Raw genomic sequence first — 21,923 nt, 5'->3', positions numbered from 1 at the left:
TTGATTTCCTCTCCTAGTCTGAAAACAACATTGAATGCTTCTTAATTAAACCTTCTAGCTGTCAGCCCCTGTTCCAGGAAAAATCAAAATACAAGAAAATTTTATTTTTTGGCCACAGTTTGATAAACTTAGGCACTTACAGAATCCCTGCTCTGGCATCACTGTAGAAGCTATGTTTTATTTCTATAAATGTTTTATCTTTTTTATTTAACCCTCTAAATCATAGGATAATGACATAGCAATTTTGCCTGAAGATCTACTACTCATCTGTTTGAAATGTGATGCATAGTAAAGATCTATTTGGGGATTGTTTTGACCATTCTTCTCTCGCTATAAAGAAGAGGGTGCCAAGGGAATGCTTCCGTGATGAATGGCTATCTTTTAAAGGCACGAACACACTGCTCCCGGGTAATGACAGCGACCTGTTGACAGGGCTCTCTTCTGATCCCTGATACACCCACGGGCAATCCCATTCATCCACTCACCACCAACCTCTCCTACAAAATATCCACTCCCTTTTAAGACAACATTTCAGGTTATCAGAAAGATGAACCTAATGTGAAAATTACAAGCCTTTCATCTGGGAAGTCATACAAAGAAGAATAATTTAGATGTTAAACAATTTGAACTGCACAGAAATACCCCTCCCCCCAAAAATTCATGAAACCCTTTTACAGGTGAAAGGCTTAGTGACCACATGAAGTCGCTCAGTCGCATCCGACTCTTTTCGACCCCATGCACTGTAGCCTACCACGCTCCATCCATGGGATTTTCCAGGCAAGAGTACTGGAGTGGGTTGCCATTTCCTTCTCCAAGGATCTTCCCGACCCAGAGATCAAAGCCGGGTCTCCCGCATTGTAGGAAAATGCTTTACCATCTGAGCCACAAGGGAAGCCCTTAGTGACCAAAAGGATGAGTAAATGTAAGACATGTATTGAGAGTGCAACTGAGCCTTTTATCCCTTGAGTTCTTTAAAAAATAGTTTAAAAATTAGCTCAGAAATTTGAGGTCGACCTACTAAAAGCAAAGATCTGCACCAAAGAACTACTTGTTGGCCCTTTTTTAGCTCTGTGAGTCCACATATATTGGCACTTACAGGCCATTTCACTCTCCTTGAAGGTTGTCAATTAAAAGAATAGTATGACAGTTTTAAAACCCTATATAAAACTTGTAACTAAAGTGAATTCACTTTACTTTCTTGTCAGCTATTTTTTTAGTTAACCTAATTCTTCTAAATTAAAATAAACCATATGAAGTCATTTTTCTAAAATTATTCTAGCCGTCCATATGTCTAGCAGTATACACAGATGGAGAGGATCTGAAATGTTTCTAAAGTCCACTGGAACTCCACGCTTTGGGGGCTACAAGGAAAATCATCATATGACGTTCCTAGAAGAAATGACTTCGACCAAGTCCTCTCAAATCTCACCATCAGATTTTCCCTCCTCTGGTCCTGCTCCAACACCAGAATACTTTGCTCAAGGTTAACTCTTCTAAATCCAAACCCCGCATACTGCTGTAAAATGTGCCAGATTCATGGGGCTAAGGAGTCATTGCCAGTTATACACGCCTGAAATGAGCAGGTAATGATCAATTCCATTGTAGATGATTGTGACAGACTTTAGGGAAACGGAGCGCAGCCTGGCCCTAGCATCCTACAGCTGGATGTGAAGCTGGGTCCATGAGAACACAAACCTGAGCCCAACAAATAATCCAGAACCACCCACATCCGTCAGAACACAGCTTGCCCCCACATGTCTGAACAAGTCTCTATTTTTCCCTCGTTCGCTCCATGTTCATCACATCTCCCTTCTGTCTTTCTCTCATGTTTAGAGATTAAGTGACTGTAGAACTCCTGCAAAGTGCAGTCCCTGTAAGTCTTGACAAAGTTTTCCCATCTTGCACACAGTGAGATGAGGAAAGTCCAGAGCACTTTTTGCAAGGTTTTCTTGCCAGGGCAGACAAGCTGAGCTAGTGTGCTTTAGTTGATTTTATTTTAATTAGGAATGATTTTGCTTTTGTAGCTAGCTGGTTGACGGCTGGCAGAGGCTTTTTCTTACTCTCTGATTTTACAACTCACACTCCTAAAAGAGGCAGGAGGTGACCGTGTCAGAGGACCTGAGTTAAAATCCTGACTATTAAAGTTTCACTATTGAGTTAACACGCACTGTTTATGAAACACCTATAAGAAGCCAGACTTCGATGCTTTAAAGATGAAAGACATAATCCTTGTTTTCAAGAAGCCTGTAGTCCCCAAGGAGTGTAACAACTGCAAGACAATGTGGTGAGTGAAGGGTTAGAGGTGAACTTAGCCTCGGGTGGTGGCTGGACCCAGCTCAGGGTGGGGATTCCCAGTTCCCACCCTTCTGCTCTGGGGTAGGGAGGCTGGACCCAGCTCAGGATGGGGGGTTCCCAGTTCCCACCCTTCTGCTCTGGGGTAGGGATACCACGCTGTCTGCTCCTCTGGAAGATCTTGGGATCTAGAAAAGGCATTTTCCTCAAAGAAGGAGCACCCAACTCATGCAAGAAAATTCAGATAATGATTGCAATGAAAGCAGTAAGCCTCAAACTACATCTGGAAGGCAGGAGAGCAGGCCTAGGCAGCACAAGCAGTGGTTTTCCAGGCAGAGCAAACAGCACAGACCACGGGCAAAACAACCGCAAATTCCCGTGTTGATTTACATTACACGCAAATCAGCTTCCCATCTTTCACCTCTAGGAGGAAAAGGGGAACAATAACTCTTCCCTGGCTACATCAAGAGTTGCTATGTGGATTAAATACAGAATATCAAAGGGCTATGTAAACTGGGAAGTCCCATTATCACCATTATGAAAAAGAAGTGTGATCCAGGGCTCCGTCAAGATTCACCTCAATGATAACCACGCTATGTGGCAGAAGGAGCCACACCCTGGCTTTGCCACTAACCCACAATCTGTCCTCTGCCGTCCTGCCCACCCCACCCCACGGGCCTCAGTTTTCCTCATCTGTAAAATCAGTGGCTTGGACTAAGGAACTTCAAGATGCTGCCATTTATTCTAAAGTCTCCTTTAAATCTAGTTGCCAGTAAGCAGCACGTGGCTCTCCACCCCCAGACTATTTCTTTATTCATTCCTAACATTTACCTTGGCAGCCAAAGCAAAGGATTCATCAAGCGTGTTCGACAACCCATGGCACATTTCCTGTTTCCCTCTGTTCCCTCCGCAGGCCATAGATGCCCTTTCCAGGGCTCAGTGGGATCAGAGCTGCTGGCCACTTAACAAAGGCTATCTGCCTCCCAGGGGCCGAGGAAAGTCCTGGGCACAGGCTGGGGTTGTTTGGTTTTGAGGTGTGCTGGGATGAAAGGCAGCCTGGAAGTGGAAGATTCGGTCATTCATTCATTAATTATAATTGTGGGTTTGTTCTTAAGAATGATTCCTTTGAAATTACTTTCCATCCAACAGCGGCTGCGACAGAGGATCAGATATTCAGAACTGTCTCCATTTTCCTCTGCACAAGTATTTTCATCCAGGACCTGAGATTCTGTCCTGATCTGGCTCTTGCATCACGAGTCCCTCCCATCCTTGCTTTAGAGCTGGGGTGTGTTTATTTGGGGATTGGGTAGGGGCAGGTGTGTGTTTGTGTGTTTAATGTCTACTTTTTCAAAGGAAATCTATGCCACCCCAAATCACCTTTCTGTGGACTTTAATCAGAGCTTTTCCAGATAAATGGACAATGGAAAAAACCCACAGACAGACTGGAAACACCTGAGACTAACACCCACTTAAGGCCGTGGGCCACACCTCCAGGTTACCACTGGAAGGGAGAAGCAACCTGGTATATCGATGCGACTCTAAACAACAGCCCGTGTGTGTAGGCCCGGGGGCGCTTCGGGATTGACCAAGAGGAAACACGTGTTGCACAATGATAGGATCTTGTCGGTACAGCTGTCAGAAAAGGGAACTCCCACAGCAAAGGGCATAAAGCCATCTGGGGCAGTCTGGGGTGGCTCAGTTTTGTGGTGCCAGGGAGTGGACCAGAGCCCAGTCCTGCCCCAGACACAGATGGGACCATGAATTCCAACCGGAGCTTCAGCCAGAAGCGCTCAGGTTCCCTCTATGCCACAGGAGGCAGCTGGGGCCGGCCAGGGAGCTTCCCCCGGGCTCCTAGTGTCCATGGTGGTGCCGGGGGTGTTCGCATCTCTCTTTCCTTCTCCTCACCGAGCTGTCCACTCCCTGAAGGGTCTTGGAGGTCTGGAAGAGGCAGCTCCCTCCTAGGCGGAAATGGGAAGGAGATGATGCAGAACCTTAATGACCGCCTGGCCACCTACCTGGAAAAGGTGCGCGCCCTGGAGGAGGCCAATGTGAAACTAGAAAGCTGCATCCTGAAGTGGCATCAGCAAAGAGATTCAGGCAATAAGCAAGACTACTCCCAATATGAGGAAAGCATCAGCCACCTGCAGGAGCAGGTAAGATCCTGGGTAACCCTGGAACTCAAGAGGGGACTGCATTTCCAGGAGACCCATGAGAGCAGAAATCAGTAGAAAAGATAATTTCCTGGAAAATGATGAAAAGAGCTTAAAATAATCACGAACAAAAGTATTCAAGGATATTTTCTTTCTTTTCCCTAGTGGCTCAGATGGTAAAGAGTTTTTTCATTTACTTATTTATTGCTGTGCTGGGTCTTTGTTGATGAAGTCCTGAGCTTTTCTCTAGTTGTGGAGAGCGGGGGCTTCTCTCTAGCTATGGTACGGGGGCTTCTCTTGTTGGTGAGCATGAGCTCTAGGGCATGCAGGCTTCAGTAATTGCAGCTCCCAGGCTCCAGAACACAGGCTCAACAGTTGTGACAGGCTTAGGTGGCATGTGGGATCTTCCTGGAACAGGGATCGAACCCACGTCTCCTGCATTGGCAAGCAGAATCTTTATTACTAAGCCACCAGGGAAACCCAAGGATATTTTCTTGTGCATGTTGAGTTGCTTCAGTCATGTCCAACTCATTGCAACCCTGTGGACCATAGCCCACTGGACTCCTCTGTCCTTGAGATTCTCTAGGCAAAAGTACTGGAATGGTTTGCCATTTCCTTCTCCAGGGCATCTTCCCAAGCAGGGATCAAATCCCCGTCTCTTATGTCTCTTGCGTGGGCAGGCGGGTTCTTTAGCACCAGTGCCCACCTGGGAAGCCCAAGGACATTTTCTTATCATACCTTAAATATGGAGGTAGGAAAGTCTGTTTTGTATATTTAATCTTCTGTACATGAATTATATAGAAAAAATGGAAGGAAAGCAGGTGCTGTCTGGTACCACTTACGATCCGACAACATAATCGTAATGATCAGGGCTGGTCTTCATTCCTCACGCTCAGTGCACAAGGCACAAGAGAGCATTTACGTCTCGTCACATCAGTTCTGCTCCACCTCCAAGTCCTGACGACAGTGTGATTACCCTGCAAAAAAAGGCTGAGTTGTACTATTTTGGAGATCACACGTAAAAGCTGTCACTCCACTAGAAGATACATCTTTGGGATTTCCCTGGATGCTTCCTCTTGGGGACTGCCAGAAGTTCTGAATTCTAGCCACTCACAGTTCTGAAAAATGGCATATTGCTAGGGAAAAAAATAATAAAAATGGGTCTGATTTTTAGAATTTTAGAGTTAGGATGGATTATGGAGACTTCTTCAAAATATGAATAGCTTTTCAACCAAACATTTAAAAACCTAACTTTATACCTTCCACTCAGTCACTCAGTAGTGTCCAACTCTTTTTGACCCTATGACTGTAGTCCACCAGGCTCCTCTGCCCATGGGATTTTCCAGGCAAGAATACAGGAGTGGGCTTCCATTTCCTACACCAATATACCTTCTGGGATGTTTCATAACATTGGCTGGAAGTACAGGGAATCCAGTCATCTAGGTTATATTTTAAAGCTATGTAAATTCTCTTAAGTAAAGCAGTACCAGAAAATTTCCTGTAAGATCATAATTGAACCTATCCTAGAAAGAGCATCAAGGGTTTCCAACATTTCTATGATACTATTTCTCAACATTTAGTTGTCCCTGCTTGAATCAAGATAATAGAAATCTGTCCTTATAATGAACCCTAATTATTGAATAATCAACCTAACAGCTGACTGTGTAATTGTCTTAACTATATAGTACATGGTTGTCTTTACCAAAAAAAACAAGATGACTCAACAAACCTTACCATACTGTTTTTATTAATAAAGTTGCTTTGGTTTTAGAATGGAGAGGACAGAAGTTTTTTCAAATGGGGAGCTAAGAACATAACTCCGAAAAGAAACGTGAGGTTAGACCTGGTCAAATAATGCATGAGCCGACAGCAGAAGGAGGGAGGAAAGGGGACGGAAAAATTTACTGAGCGATTTTTATATGCCAGGCATCATGTCAGGTACTGAATACACTCATCAGCATGGTCCAAGAGCTTTCTGCAATGATGGAAACATTCTGTATCATCTGATTTATTTCTCACCACAACCCTGGAAAGAAATTGAAGCTCAGAGAAGTGAAGCAGCCATGCAAAGCCACCAGGAAGAGCTAGAGCTGGGATTCTAACCTAGGTCTGTTTCTAATGGCCTCGTCATTTCCACATAGTGTGATGCTGGCCAGTCTGCCTCATCAAAAAATGATGCTACTTGTTAATAAAGATAGTGCATTCCATTTGCACTCTTAATCATACAACACGTATTTCATACCCATTATCTCATTCTGTGAAGCAGGTGTTTTTATCCCCAGTCTATGGATGAGGAGACTGAGGCCAAGTGGGTGCCTAAATTCTTTGGAACAGAATTGAGAAAAGTGAGTGGGGACAATTACAAGGAGTGGGTGGCTGGCCCACCCTCCAGGAAACCCCAGGTTCTTGGTTCTGACACTAAATAGGAAGCTCCTTCAGCTTCAAATTATATTCATTTCTGGATTTCTTACTTCAGTTGTTTTTCTCTGTGTTTGAAGAAAACAGCTATTTGAAGTTCAGATGCTCTATCAGACCTCCCCTGTTTATAGGTGAAAATAGAGACCCAAAGAAGTCCCACCATGCCCAGGACTTACCCCTTCCTGGGCCTTTCAAGACTCATGAAATGTTCTGAGTAGATACAGCTCTCTCCCACCCCCACTTTGTAATCACCAACTCAATGGACACAAATCCGAGCAAACTCCAGGAGACAGTGAAGGACAGGAGAGCCTGGCGTGCTGCAGTCCATGGGGTCACAAGGAGTCGGGTATGACTTAGTGATTGAACAACACCCCAACTTTAGGGATGTTAAATGTTACTCCAAAAGTCTGTAAGAAAACATTTCAGGAATTCCCTGGTACTAGTCGTTAGGACTTGATGCTTTCACTGCTGCGGGCCTGGGTTCAATCCCAGGTCAGGAAACTAAGATCTCACAAACCTAATGGCCAAAAAGAAAAAGAAAGAAAGAAAAGAAAATGATTTCAAAAATTAATCTATTCCTTTGAAATACAGAGTTGGACACCATCATACAAATAGTAGGTGCAGAATGGCTCTCAATAGTTCTATATTTGGCTCATTGGCTTACAGTCATAGGTTCTGTTCTCCTCTCCCTAGTAGATTACACACCCTGAAGCAATGCTACACTAATACACAAACTAGATTATTTTAAAAGAATGAACTCAGGTCCTTGGGGAGAATCCAGGTGATTAATTACAACACAATGCAATACCTATGCCTCATATATTATTTCTCAACCCATTCTTGTTCATTCATTACTGTGAAGGATGGCTCAGAAATAGTGGTTGTATCATAATATTGTATCAGGTAACCCAACGAGGAAGAAATAGTTTCGGTTTTTAAATTTCTTCTATATCAACTCATGTACTATAAGAATGCTACCTGGGGAAATCAGACTTTTGATGTGGGTTTTGCCATGGACAAACTATCAATTTAACTCAGAAAAACCAAACAAGTTCACAGATGATTTTTTTTTAACTATACACACTGCTTTGCATCCTTCTTATTATTTTAAATAAACTTTTCATGTGGAGTATTTTTAGATTTACATGGTACAGAAACTTTCCATAAATCACCCAGCTCCCCTCATCATTAAAATCTTCCATCACCATGGCACATTTGTCAAAACTAACAAAGCAACATCAGTACACTTCTGTGAAATAAATTCACTTTTGTCTCAAACTTAATATCTGTATCAGTATAGAGAAAGTGACATTATTTTTTAATTGAAATAGAGTTGATTTACAATGTGTTAATTTCTGCTGTGCAACAAAGTAGATCGGTTTTATATATATTTATATGTAGATGTATGGATATCCCAGGTGGTACTAGTGGTAAAGAACCCGCCTGCCAACGCAGGAGACATAAGAGACGTGGGTTTGATCCCTGGGTTGGGAAGATACTCTGGAGGAGGGCATGGCAACCCACTCCAGTGTTCTTGCTTGGAGAATCCCATAGACAGAGGAGCCTGGTGGGCTACTGTCCATGGGGTCACAAAGAGTTGGACATGACTGAGGCAACTTCTTTTTTTTTAATATCATTTTCCATTATGGTTTATCACAGAATATTGGATATAGTTCCATGCACTATACATTCTGTATAGCACAGAATATTGTTTATCCATTCTATTTGGAAGTGATGTCTTAAAGATTACTCCATGGTCTTCCAGTTAAAAGTATGTTATACATAAGGTACTTCATTGGAAAACTGTGGTGTTTCCAACACAGGTGGTGTGTTTCATTTTCTGATTTCATGGAGTGTACAGGGCATGGATTCTCTGAATGTCAAGCAAAACCTCAGGGAACAGCTGAGGCTAACTGCAGGGATCCCCAGGCCATTTTGGATGGAGTTACTTTTCATCTCCCATGAGCTTAGATCATGCAAAGACTAAACAGATGGAGGGGAAAACATTGGTAAGAAATCGCTAAGCAGCACTGTAGAGGAAAGACAAGGAAATATCTACAGAATCCCTTTTCAGACCCATGGAAGTCGTCATGATACCATTTGGAATCCATTAAGGGAATTAAGAAGTTGGGCATGGGCAGCCAGTCTGGTTATCTCCCATCATGAACAGCAAAGTAAACAATGCATCTCAACATTTAAACCTTAGGATTTATCCAGTGCAGACACTGGCTCTAATTACAAAAGTTCTAGCCTTTTTAAAAGAAAATTAGATTTTCTTTACATTTTTCTGAACTAATTTAGCTTCAACTGATTGTTTTCAGAGTGTCTAGACTGTGCCCAGAAATGCTATTTTACATTATTTTATTTAATCTCTTCTAATCTAATTCTCATAACTCTGTGGTTGTTATTATTGCCATTTTATGGATGAAGAAGCCAAGACTTGGCAGAGCTCACTCAGGAGGTAGGTGCTGGAGCAGGACCCCAGGCCCTGCTCTGGGAGTTCCAGACCCAGTGTTCTGAACACCTCTGAGTCCTGCTATTGTGTATTCATGACACAAAATTCCAAGTAATCAGTGTAACTTTGAACAGGGCCAGATTTTTGAAAGGTGTCTTTGTGTCGAAGTATAAGTTTGTCCTAAGAAAATCCTCTCTAATTAAAGCAACTATCTGCATAAGTACGATGGGAATGTCACAGATTCTTTGGCTCCAAGTAAGTTACAGAAGTTTGGAGCTAGGACCCTCAAGGTCACTTGTTTTCAGTAGAAGCTCCTTATTTGTAAAGAGCGTTGATGGAACTGAAGTCCACAGAGTTGGGTAACTGACCCAAGTTCACACCAATGGTCAGTAACAGGAAATAAAAGGAAAATCTGCTGGTTCCCAGTTCAGCGCAATGCTTGGTACAAAAGTAGTATACTTTTGACATTGAGATATCTTCCATCCAATTTTCCCCAAGACAATGACATATATTAAAATTGAGTGTCATATATTATTTCTCTGATATGTGTATTTCTCTGATTACAACTACTTAGAAATATTTACAAGTCAAACATTTATATACCCAATTTCTCAGGTGGAGACTTCAACAATAATTCTCTTTTTAAATAAAAAATATATACACGTCTAGTGAAAGTCTTTAACTAGAGGCAGTTACAAAGTTAAAGTTTTAACATGAAGTTTATTAATCTAATTTATGGTAGAGAATTATTTCAGTTAATATTTTTAATTTTTTTTTTTTTGACTGAAGCAACTTAGCAGCAGCAGCAGCAGCAGCTGGTATACAATGTTTCAAGTGTACAGCACAATGATTCAATTTTATATATATGCATAGTTAGTTCAGTCGCTCAGTCGCATCCGACTCTTTGCGACCCCATGAATTGCAGCACGCCAGGCCTCCCTGTCCATCACCAACTCCCAGAGTTCACCCAGACTCATGTACATCGAGTCAGTGATGCCATCCAGCCATCTCATCCTCTGTCGTCCCCTTCTCCTCCTGCCCCCAACCCCTCCCAGCATCAGAGTCTTTTCCAATGAGTCAACTCTTCGCATGAGGTGGCCAAAGTACTGGAGTTTCAGCTTTAGCATCATTCCTTCCAAAGAACACCCAGGGCTGATCTCCTTCAGAATGGACTGGTTGGATCTCCTTGCAGTCCAAGGGACTCTCAAGAGTCTTCTCCAACACCACAGTTCAAAAGCATCAATTCTTCGGCGCTCAGCCTTCTTCACAGTCCAACTCTCACATCCATACATGACCACAGGAAAAACCATAGCCTTGACTAGACGAACCTTTGTTGGCAAAGTAATGTTTCTGCTTTTGAATATGCTATCTAGGTTGGTCATAATATATCCTTTTTCAGATTCTTTTCCATTATAAGTTATTACAAGAAATTGAATATAGTTCCCTATGCTATACAGTGTGTGTGTGTGTGTGTGTGTGATATAGTTGCTCAATCATGTCTGACCTTTGTGATCCATGGATTATAGCCCACCAGATTCCTCTGTCTATAGAATTCTCTAGGCAAGAATACTGGAGTGAGTTGCCACTCCTATCTCCACAGGATCTTCCTGGCCCAGGAATCAAACCTGTGTCTCCTGCATTGCAGACAGATTCTTTACCATCTGACCCACCAGGGAAGTCCATGCAAAAAACAGTTGCTCTTGTTATTTATTTAATATATAGTAGTGTGTATCTGTTAATCCCAAATTCCCAACTCATCCTTCTCCCCTTTCAGTTAATATTTTAATAGCTACAACTGGGACATTCTCATCATTGAATAATTTACAAACACATATACATACCTATAAGTTATGCATATAAATATAGTCATTTAGGGCAAAAAATAATTATGCTTAGTTCAGTTCATTTACTTAGTTGTGTCTGACTCTTTGTGACCCCTTGGACTGCAGCACACCAGGCTTCCCTAGCCATCACCAACTCCCAGAGCTTGCTCAAACTCATGTCCATTGAGTCAGTGATGCCATCCAACCATCTCTTCCTCAGTTGTCCCCTTCTCCTCCTGCCTTCAATCTTTCCCAGCATCAGGGTCTTATTTCAAATGAGTCACCTCTTCACATCAGGTGGCCAAATTATTGGAGTTTCAGCTTCAACATCAGTCCTTCCAATGAATATTCAGGACTGATTTCCTTTAGGATTGACTGGTTGGATCTCCTTGCAGTCCAAGGGACTCTCAAGAGTCTTCTCCAACACCACAGTTCAAAAGCATCAATTCTTTGGTGCTCAGCTTTCTTTATAGTCCAACTCTCACATCCATACATGACCACTGAAAAAACCATAGCCTTGTCAAAACAAGTCTGACAAAACAAAAACAAGTCGGAAAAACCGAGTCAGACACGACTGAGCGACTTTCACTTACACTTTGTGTGGATCTTACTAAATAATTAAAAGGCATTTTCCACAATTACTCTCCTTCCCCCGTCTATATCATTCTTTGAGCAGTTGCATCAATCCTATCAAAAGCCAATATAAAAAAAGACAGTGAAAGTGACTGCAGACCATACCCTTACTACAAAACCACTTTTGTGCTTTGCATTTAGTAAGTGCTCAATAAATATTAATTGACTTCACTGCTCATTATTCCACTGCTACAAAATAAAGCCTTAGCTGCTGACAAGTCAGATTCTCAGGAACTGGGCAGAAATGCAGCTGTCCTGTGGATTTGCATGCGACTGAAGTGACTCTTGGTGTGTGCTTTACAGATAGCAGATGGCAAGGTGAACAACGCTCAGATCATCCTTCTCATTGACAACGCCAGGATGGCAGTGGATGACTTCAGCCTTAAGTAAGTTCCTTCTTCACAGTGTTGTGGTGGGTGGGGGGAGGGGACAGGGGTTGGTTTGGTTTGGGGAATTGTTCTTGTTTCTGTTTCTGTTTTGCAGAAAGAAGACGTATCTCACCATTACCCATGTGTAAAATCTTACTAAGCTATAATGAAAAGGCATGCAGCTGCTGCTGCTGCTGCTGCTAAGTCGCTTCAGTCACTAGGGTCCAGACAGATATTAAATATATGTCTGGATCCTAGTTTAAACAAGTCAGATATAAAATACACTTTTTGGTATGGGGAAATTTGAATACAAACCCTTCAGTTCAGTTCAGTTCAGTCACTCAGTCGTGTCCAACTCTTTGCGACCCCATGAATCGCAGCACACCAGGCCTCCCTGTTCATCACCAACTCCCTGAGTTCACTCAGACTCACGTCCATCGAGTCAGTGATGCCATCCAGCCATCTCATCCTCTGTCGTCCCCTTCTCCTCCTGCCCCCAATCCCTCCCAGCATCAGAATCTTTTCCAATGAGTCAACTCTTCGCATGAGGTGGCCAAAGTACTGGAGTTTCAGCTTCAGCATCACTCCCTCCAAAGAAATCCCAGGGCTGATCTCCTTCAGAATGGACTGGTTGGATCTCCTTGCAGTCCAAGGGACTCTCAAGAGTCTTCTCCAACACCACAGTTCAAAAGCATCAATTCTTCGGTGCTCAGCCTTCTTCACAGTCCAACTCTCACATCCATACATGACCACTGGAAAAACCATAGCCTTGACTAGACGGACCTTTGTTGGCAAAGTAACGTCTCTGCTTTTCAATATGCTATCTAGGTTGGTCATAACTTTTCTTCCAAAGAGTAAGCGTCTTTTAATTTCATGGCTGCAGTCACCATCTGCAGTGATTTTGGAGCCCAAAAAAATAAAGTCTGACACTGTTTCCCCATCTATTTCCCATGAAGTGATGGGACCAGATGCCATGATCTTCGTTTTCTGAATGTTGAGTTTTAAGCCAACTTTTTCACTCTCCTCCTTCACTTTCATCAAGAGGCTTTTTAGTTCCTCTTCACTTTCTGCCATAAGGGTGGTGTCATCTGCATATCTGAGGTTATTGATATTTCTCCCGGCAATGTTGATTCCAGCTTGTGCTTCTTCCAGCCCAGTGTTTCTCATGATGTACTCTGCATATAAGTTAAATAAGCAGGGCAACAATATACAGCCTTGACGTACTCCTTTTCCTATTTGGAACCAGTCTGTTGTTAGATGATATTAAAAACTTATTATTGATTTTTATGTTACTGTGCTTATTTAGAAAACTCTCTTTTCTTAAAAGATACATTCTGAAGTATTTAGGGGTTGAAAGGACATAATGTCTATAATTTACTTTAAAATACAAGATAGAATATAGATGAAACAAATATAGCAAAATGTTAATAGCTGCTAAATCTAAGTGATGGACATATGGCTCTTTATTATGCCATTCTCTCTAATGAAAAAAATAATATTGGATCACCATCATAGAAAAACCTGCATGAAATGTAAAAAGTAAGAAGTTCAGCCTAAAACTAAGGTGAATCCTTCCAATAACAAGTGTTCTGTTCTCTTCCTTCTAACCAAAGGTATGAAAATGAACACTCCTTCAAGAAAGACTTAGAAATTGAAGTTGAAGGTCTCCGAAAGACCTTGGATGATCTGACCATTGTCACCACAGACCTAGAACAGGAGGTTGAGGGGATGAGGAAAGAGCTCATCCTCATGAAGAAGCGTCATGAGCAGGTAGGATTCCCAGGATCTCCAGGAACCAGTACAGCTCTTAGTCTACACATTTCAGGTGACTCAGTCGCTCCAGAAGAAACCACCACCTGGATGCCAGCTCTATTGTCTTCAACCTAAATAATCATAAGGAACCACATACATATCTAATTTTTCCGTGTTCACGGTTATTTACCCTGGTGTCAAATACAACAGCTAAAACACAATTCCAATTAACTATGACATCAGTCAACAATTTTGTTAATATACAGTGTTTATCTAGACCTGTTTATTAATATGATGAGAGAAAAATAAATGTGTAGGATCGAACTTCTTTCATTAACCCAATGTGCAGCAAGTTGGAGAATAACAGAATAGACTGTTATGGATCTGCCATGGATCCAGATTATATTCAATATAGTTATATTCTATAGTAACTCGTAGTTACAGTTACTATATATTTGATATAACTATTGGCAAAAATTGAGTCTCAATTGCCAAAAGCATTTAACTGACTTTAAAAGTTAGCATCCATCTAAAATCCCCGAGACTCTGATGAAAAGATAGAAAAAAAAAAATCCCCATTTTAGGCAAACAAAACTGCTTATCAAAGAACCTCACCTTCTGCACAGCTGGTTAGACATGATTGTTAGTTAAACCTTTCCTGTAGTTTCTTGGTTTCATGATACCTCATGGGCATCATCCCTACAGAGTCATAATACACTGACAAGATTTTGAAAGTCTTTATACCATTTGGCTTTGGGTTACTGAACTGCTGCCCCAAAGCTTTGGCCTATAACCTGAAATGTTCAAGTGTTTCATTGTGTCATCATTTTACTCATGAACACTTGTTGAAGAGTACTTTACACTCTATGTAAGCAAAATTCCTTGTAAAATGTTTTCAACCAGGGATTAAGTCAGTAATCACAGGGGCCATTTGACTACCTGTCCAGTGCTATTCTTTACTTCATAAAAGTATAAGAGAGGGGCTTCCCTGCAAGTCCGTTGACTAAGACTCCTCACTTCTTCCACTGCAGGGGCCCTGGGTTCAATCCCTGTTCGGGGAATTAAGATCCAACATGCAGTGTGGTGTGGCTAAAAATATGCTTTTTTCCCCATATATATGTTTTGTCATCAACAAATAATAACTGAGAAACCAAACCAAGCCGATGGAGGAGTGGCAAACACATAAGCTGAATTTTTAAAAGATCTGTGTACTGCTGCCCATCAACATACTTCTGGCCTTCTGATTGTCAAAACTGATTCATTTTCTCTCTGTGTGGTTAAACAGGAAGTGGAGGAACACCGTGTGCCAAATGACTTCAAGGTCAACGTGAAGGTGGATACAACCCCGGGAGAAGATCTGATTAAGGTCCTAGAGGATATGAGGCAGGAATATGAGTTTATAATTAAAAAGAAGCATCAAGACTTGGACACTTGGTATAAACAGCAGGTAAAAGAAAGATGCCCAAACTTCCCAAAGTTTCCACTTACAAGTGGTCCCAATGCCAATGCCTCTCTTCTTTTCGTGGTCTCACAGTCAGCAGCCGTGGCCCAGGAAGCAGCCAGTCCAACAGGTGTGCAGAGCAGCCAAAGTGACCTTCACGAACTGAAGCGCACTTTCCAGGCCCTGGAGATTGACCTGCAGGCACAGTGCAGCAAGGTGAGTTTGAGCTGGAAACATCTTAGGTCAGGTACCACCTCCTCCACAAAACCTTCTTCTCTCTCCGGGGCCTTTCTCTCCAACTCCCTTGGGGCACTTCTCCATCCAAACTCCCACTTTCCATCCAAATTGTCCACAATGAGGATGATAAGAGCTACCATTTATTGAGGTGTCCGTGCTGTGCCACATTCATTGCATTCAATGTCATCAATCCTCACATTAACCTTTCCAGACAGGTCTGGTGTCCCCATTTTGGAGATAAGGGCACCAAAGCCCCAAACAGTTAAGTGAGTTGACCAGGGTCACACAGTTAATAAGTGGCCAGTGGTGAAGCCACATGGTGGTGTGGGGTTGGGGTGGGGGTGGGGTGGGCAGTTCTACACTTTCAAAACCCCTATCAGTGCTCTCCCCCTTACAACCATGCTGCCCCCTCCCAGTTCCAAGAAAGAGAAATTCTGGTGCCGACATGAGTAAGTGGCAAATCCAGGCTTGGCTGACTCCAAAGTGCTGCTCTATTATTGTGTATGCGTCTTATACAGTGAACAGTCTTATACCCAGGGAACAGTAAGTACTTGTGTCTAAGTCATTTCTTTGATCATCATGGTTTTCAGTAAAAATGCTTTTAGGAGTGTTATAAGCACTTAAAATTCATTAAATAAAATATATCATTGAATTTCCTTCTTAGCCTATCTGAATCTTCTAATCATTCATCAATACCATTCCCCAGTGCTACTCTGCTCTCAGTCTTGAGGAGAAATAATTAGTTCATTTTGTTGCACCTGGTAAATTACTGTCACATTTTAAGAATCAGTGACGATGGACAGACATTTAAAATGTACACTGTCAAGGTGATGATAATGAACACATAAATAATTACAATATTTTATATTATTTAAATACAAATAAATTACTATATTTTAAAATTATCTAAATAGTTTTGTAGCCTTCAGAACGTTTTAGCATTAGATATTTCACAACAACTCTGCAAGGTCAGCTTGACATTTATACCCAGTTTCATTCTTTCTACTACCTGACACTATTCTAAGTAACTGAGGATTTGATAATAAAGGACTTTGTATACTACTGTAGACGACAGACAATAAAGGCACAAATCATCAAAATAAATAATATGCCAGATGGAGGAAAATGCTGCAAAGAAATGAAACATGAGGGAGAGGTTAGGCTTGCCAGGAGAAGAGCTGTCATTTTAAAACCAGGTAGTTGGGAGAAGCTTTACTGTTAAGGTAAGAGTTGAGCAAAACCCTCAAAGTGATACGAAGATGCTTTACATGGCTATGGGGAGGGAGTTCCAGGTGGAGGGAATAGCAAATGCACAAGCTATGAGGCACGGGTGTGTCAGACAGGTTGGAGGAACAGCCGGGAAGCCAACATGGATGCAGTGAGTCAACAGAAGGAAGAAGAAAGGAGAGAAGAGGAGGCCCTAGGGTTATTCCCCTTGACCCTTAGAGGGAAGTCAAGGGAAATTTGAAACAGAGGGTATAGACAACTCTTTGAGGAGCTCTGCAGTAAGCAAAGGTGAGCAAAGAAATTGGCTGATCGCTGAAGGTAGTTATGGGCTTGAGAGAACAAATTTTAAGGTGGAAGAAATTCTATATGAAAGCTGGTGGGAATAATCTAGGAGAGAGGAAAGCATTCATGTTGCAAGACGGTGGGTAATTGCTGAAATAACCATGGCACAGACAGGGACGGTTATTCCCCTCATAACAGGAGGGGAATGAGTGTCGACACAGACTCATGTCTGTGGGCAGAAGCTGGTGGAGCTGGTGGGAGCCCTCCCCTGAGGGCTTTCATATCCTTGGCAACAGAAGAAGCAAGGTAATGGGCTAAGAGAAAGGACAGGGAGAAGAGGGGTTTTCAGACAGAGAAGAAGGGACAAAATATCCGTTTGGGAGAACAAGAAAGTGACGACACCAGGGACATGTGGGGTAATAGCCAGGCAGCATGAAGGGCCCCCTGGACGTTAGCAACCCTGAAGTGCAGGGCGCTTTATTAGCTATGAATGTCTCTTTAAGATTAAAGTTATGTGCCCTAGAAAAGTAGGTGGTAAATCCAAACAGAACAGGGACTTGAACTTGGTTCTCTGCTTCCTTTATTTTGCAGCTTTCAGAATTTCCTCAAAAATGACAATGTGTTTGTTACCAGAGTCACCAAATTAAAATGGAAGACACACAGTGAGATTTGAATTCAGATGAACAAGTGTTATTTTAGTATAAGTTCTTGTGCAATATTGGGGGAACATTTGGAACACATCTATACTAAAAAAAAAAATTATCGATTGCTCATCTGAAATTTATACTTAATCAGGTGCCCTCTATTTTATCTGGCACCCTTACTTGAGACCCTTCTCTGAAGATACAAAAAGATAGCAGTCCTGGCTACTTTTTCCTTCTAGGACCTTTCAGTCTGGCCAGAGACAAAATATAAGCAAAAGTAGGTAAGGAACAGATCAGGGCAAGGTAGGGAATACTCACTCCCAAACAAGCTACATCAACAATAAATACTACAGGAGTGCAACTAAGTTGCACAGAACTCCCTGACACAAAGGCTTTATGCCTAGAAAAATGAGATTCAGAAAGTCCTGACTCCTCGTTGCCTGGCTCCAAACCTAAAAGTCAGCCTGCTCCTCCTCACTCATCCCCAGCTCCACCAAGACACCCAGCAGAGTGGTTGGTATATTCTCACTACTCATCAAGCATGCGTGCTCAGTTGTGTCCAGCTCTTTGTGAGCCCATGGACTGTAGCCCGCCAGGCTCCTCTGTCCGTGGAATTTTTCAGGCAAGAATACTGGAGTGGGTTGCCATTTCCTCTTCCAGGGGATCTTCTCCACCCAGAGACCAAACCCACATCTTTTGAGTCTCCTGCATGGGCAGGTGGATTCTTTACCGCTGTGCCACCAGGGAAGCCCAACTCAGCAGGCTATTAAATCAAGCCATCAGTCAGTAGATGAAAGAAATTTCATTCCTCTTTCAGAAATCTGCTTTAGAAAACATGTTATCAGAGACCCAGTCTCGGTACTCCTGCCAGCTCCAGGACATGCAACAGATCATCTCCCACTATGAGGAGGAACTGACGCAGCTACGCCATGACCTGGAGCGTCAGAACAACGAATACAAGGTCCTCCTGGGCATCAAAACCCACCTAGAGAAGGAAATCGCCACCTACCGCCAGCTCTTGGAGGGAGAGAATGGAGGGTAAGGCAAAGACTGGCAGGGGAGGACAATGAAAGTGTACCCATCCTTGTGTGCATTCATGTACCCTACGGTCCCGTTGGCCATCATCCATGTAGAGAAAGAAAGGCTTATGCTGAATTTCTTCTGTAGCTACTTAGATCAGGTTGTATTCCGTTAAGTAGGAAGTTTGAATTCATCAACTGTTATTCCCAGGACACTAAGATTTGAAGTCAACAGTTTCACTTAATATTTTATATCTCTAGAAACAAACCATGAAGAAAGTTCGGCTACAGTGTTTCCCAGTGGGAATGCACCCAATTTTCGCTCAAAAAAGAAAAAAAAAGATTGAGGAATCTAACAGCAGGAAAAGACTCATAAGAGATTGAGATGTTCAGATATTTTATCTGGAATCTCTGACTACTTTTGGTATAACTGTCCACAAAAGGGCACATATGTTCTGTGACTCAAGAGAAAGGGTTAGAATGTTTTTAGTACATAAATAAAATGTTATTGGACCAAATTCAAAACAGTCTGAAAAGCCCAGGGGTTTCACACTTCAGAGGCAGACCCTGGAAAGGATCCCAGGGAGGCAAAGCCTGAAGCTGGCTGAAAGGATGGAGGTGACTCAGCAGATTTCTCCCGCCCCCCCAGGGTTAGTGGGAGGCAGTACTTACTGCCTTTTGGTTCAGTAGGGTTCTCCCATGAACTCATGACCTTGAAACTACAGAACTCAAACAATTATCCTCATTAAAGAACTGTGAATGTACTAGCAGGCAAAGGAAGTTAGTTCATCTTGAGACGTTTTTATGGTTGTTGCTAATACTAAAATGAGCCTTTATCACTTTTATAGGAAAATGGAAGAATCTAAGTCAAACGTCAAAGGTAAAAAATACCTTTTCATTGTTTGAATCTACCTTTTTTTTAATTTAATCAGCACATTTATCCATCCTTCAGTAACCATACTCTCTCGTGTACTACTGAATGTTCTTTGTTCAGTTTTTATTTTATTGCCAAATGGCCAGGAATATTGAATCAACTTAAATTAGATATGGCTGAACCAAGTGAGCTCTCAATTTTGTCCTCAACAATATATATATATATATATATGAGCTCTTTGCCAGCAGTAAAGTAGATAAAAATAATCAGTGATATTATCATATCTCTATTAAATTATGGGCTCAATGGACATGAATCTGAACAAACTTTAGGAGATAATGAAGGACAGGGGAGCCTGGCACACTGCAGTCCATGGGATTGCAAGAGTCAGACACAACTTAGTGACTGAACAACAACAATTAAGTTATGGAGTCTGCTGGCCAAACTCCTAGGAAATTAAGGAAAAAATTATGTCCCATAATTTCCCAAACTACATTCTGTTGAATACTAGCATCCCATGAGATTTTAACTGTGTATTATAAAAGATGTGTTCTGTGGCCCATTATGGCTGGGAATACATGTACCACTATCCTCTTGGTGAAGAATCAGGCTATGTTTCAGCATTGAAGATGGAACAAACACTGCTGCAGGAAGAAAAAGTAAGAGAAAGAAACCACAACAAAATTTATTTTGCTTAGCACAGTGTTCCCAAATACCTTTGACCAGGGAACCCTATTTTCTCAGATTACAATTAACATCTCACAGGAAAGTTTAAGAAGTCACAGTCTGGGACAGGTGGCACTTTCTGATTAGTTTATGATAAAATGTTCTAAGGCATTAAAGGTTCAGGGACTGAGAGTCCAAGTAACCGTCACAGAATAGCTGGCTTCATTGCCATCCCCCTGCAAGATCCCAACAGGGTCCTTCAGCCTCTCTTTGGTCATGTCCAGGGTCAGGGAACCCATTACTGGAGAGGGTGAACAATCTACTGTTGGAGAACCTTGACTTTAACAAAGTTTTCCCTGGATCTCTAGTACTGGTTTCAATTCTTCCCTCTGGTCTAGAATCGGTGTATTGATGCATCAACAAAGCACTTATTCAAATAAATCTTATCTTTGAAAACAGTGACCATGATAAACATTCCTGGCTTCTCATGATCTTTCATACAGCATACTCTATAGATCTTAAAATGAGGTCCCCAGAATGGCATTTAAGGCTCTGTACGTTCATAGACTCTATGACGCAAGGGCTCAAAAGCCCATAAAAGCAGAAAGGACCCCTCCAACACTTGTGGTCCAATACTGGATTCTGTATCAGGAACACTTGGGGTGAAGGGCTTGACCTCTAGAAAGTGACACTGTTCAGATACCCTCATTTCCTAGAAGGTGGGAGGAAAATCTTCCTTGGTAAGATCTTTTTTCACTCCATTAGAGCCCACCATATTGCTTAGTGATCATTCTAGAGAGCTGAGAACAGGAGCCTTGGAAAGGAGTGCAGTTCAGATGGTGGGGAGAGCATGGCAGTGACCTCTTTGTTGCTTTTTCTTTTTTTAATTTGCAGCTCCAAAGATCAAGGCCATCACACAGGAGAGCGTCAATGGAAGAATAATTCTTTCTCAAGTGAATGAGATCTGAAAGTACAAGTGAGGCCAATAAAAATTTCTGCCTGTTGTAAAAACTATTTCCCCTCAATGGAAAGTCCTTGCCCAGGTGAATTCTAAGAGGTTTCCTTGGAGTTAACAAACTCAGAAACTTTTTTTCTCTGTAACAATCCCACCATAACGATCTTCATATATTGCTGCACTTTTTCAATTGAAGTATGAGTTCATGAGCTTAAAGCTGTACTTTACTACTACAGTTGTCAGATTCCCATCATTGTACACGTTTTATAGCCAATAAAACTCCACACCAGCTGCATCATGTCCTTTTTTTTTTTAATATCACAAGGCAAGACAAAACCTCAAGATAAGGTCAGTCTTGTCTTGACAAGACCTCTTTATCCTAAAAATGGATCCTCGGAGCATTGTCCATGAAAGAGCGACAGGGACCTTAATGCTCTGAAGGTGTCTGCAGCAAACACTGGGCAGAATTGTTACCTGCAGCGATGCAACTGGGGACAAGATGTGGTTCACAAGGCTTTCCAAGATCTCTAGACTTCTTCCAGCAGAAAAGTGGGAGTGGGGCAGGGATAGAGGGAGGAATGCCCAGAAAGGCCTCACTGAGATGACCAAAAACTATTCTACCTCACAGATGAGTGAATGAACAACTTCAGTGCCTAGAAGAGAGTTAAAATTAGAAAAGGAAATTCA

At 42.1% G+C, this 21,923-nt stretch overlaps 1 protein-coding gene across 1 annotated transcript; it reads left to right on the top strand.

The window, feature by feature from the left end:
* The first annotated feature begins 3,681 nt into the window (after positions 1 to 3,681).
* KRT23 (keratin 23) lies at positions 3,682 to 21,531 on the top strand. The gene is made up of 8 exons (XM_019980644.2): positions 3,682 to 4,445; positions 12,075 to 12,157; positions 13,753 to 13,909; positions 15,177 to 15,338; positions 15,426 to 15,548; positions 18,540 to 18,760; positions 19,590 to 19,621; positions 21,176 to 21,531. Exons 1-8 carry the CDS (start codon positions 4,050 to 4,052, stop codon positions 21,247 to 21,249), a joined length of 1,248 nt encoding a protein of 415 aa, XP_019836203.2. The 5' UTR covers positions 3,682 to 4,049; the 3' UTR covers positions 21,250 to 21,531.
* Positions 21,532 to 21,923: the final 392 nt, after the last annotated feature.

Source organism: Bos indicus, chromosome 19, assembly GCF_029378745.1.
Source record: "Bos indicus isolate NIAB-ARS_2022 breed Sahiwal x Tharparkar chromosome 19, NIAB-ARS_B.indTharparkar_mat_pri_1.0, whole genome shotgun sequence".
NCBI classification, from domain to species: Eukaryota; Metazoa; Chordata; class Mammalia; order Artiodactyla; family Bovidae; genus Bos; species Bos indicus.
This window is presented reverse-complemented; position numbering and strand designations above follow the sequence as displayed.

Coding starts and splice junctions, on each gene's coding strand:
- KRT23 (XM_019980644.2), top strand. CDS start 4,050: ATGAATTCCAACCGGAGCTTCAGCCAGAAGCGCTCAGGTTCCCTCTAT. Junction 18,761..19,589: donor TTGGAGGGAGAGAATGGAGG/GTAAGGCAAAGA, acceptor TCACTTTTATAG/GAAAATGGAAGAATCTAAGT. Junction 19,622..21,175: donor ATCTAAGTCAAACGTCAAAG/GTAAAAAATACC, acceptor TTTAATTTGCAG/CTCCAAAGATCAAGGCCATC.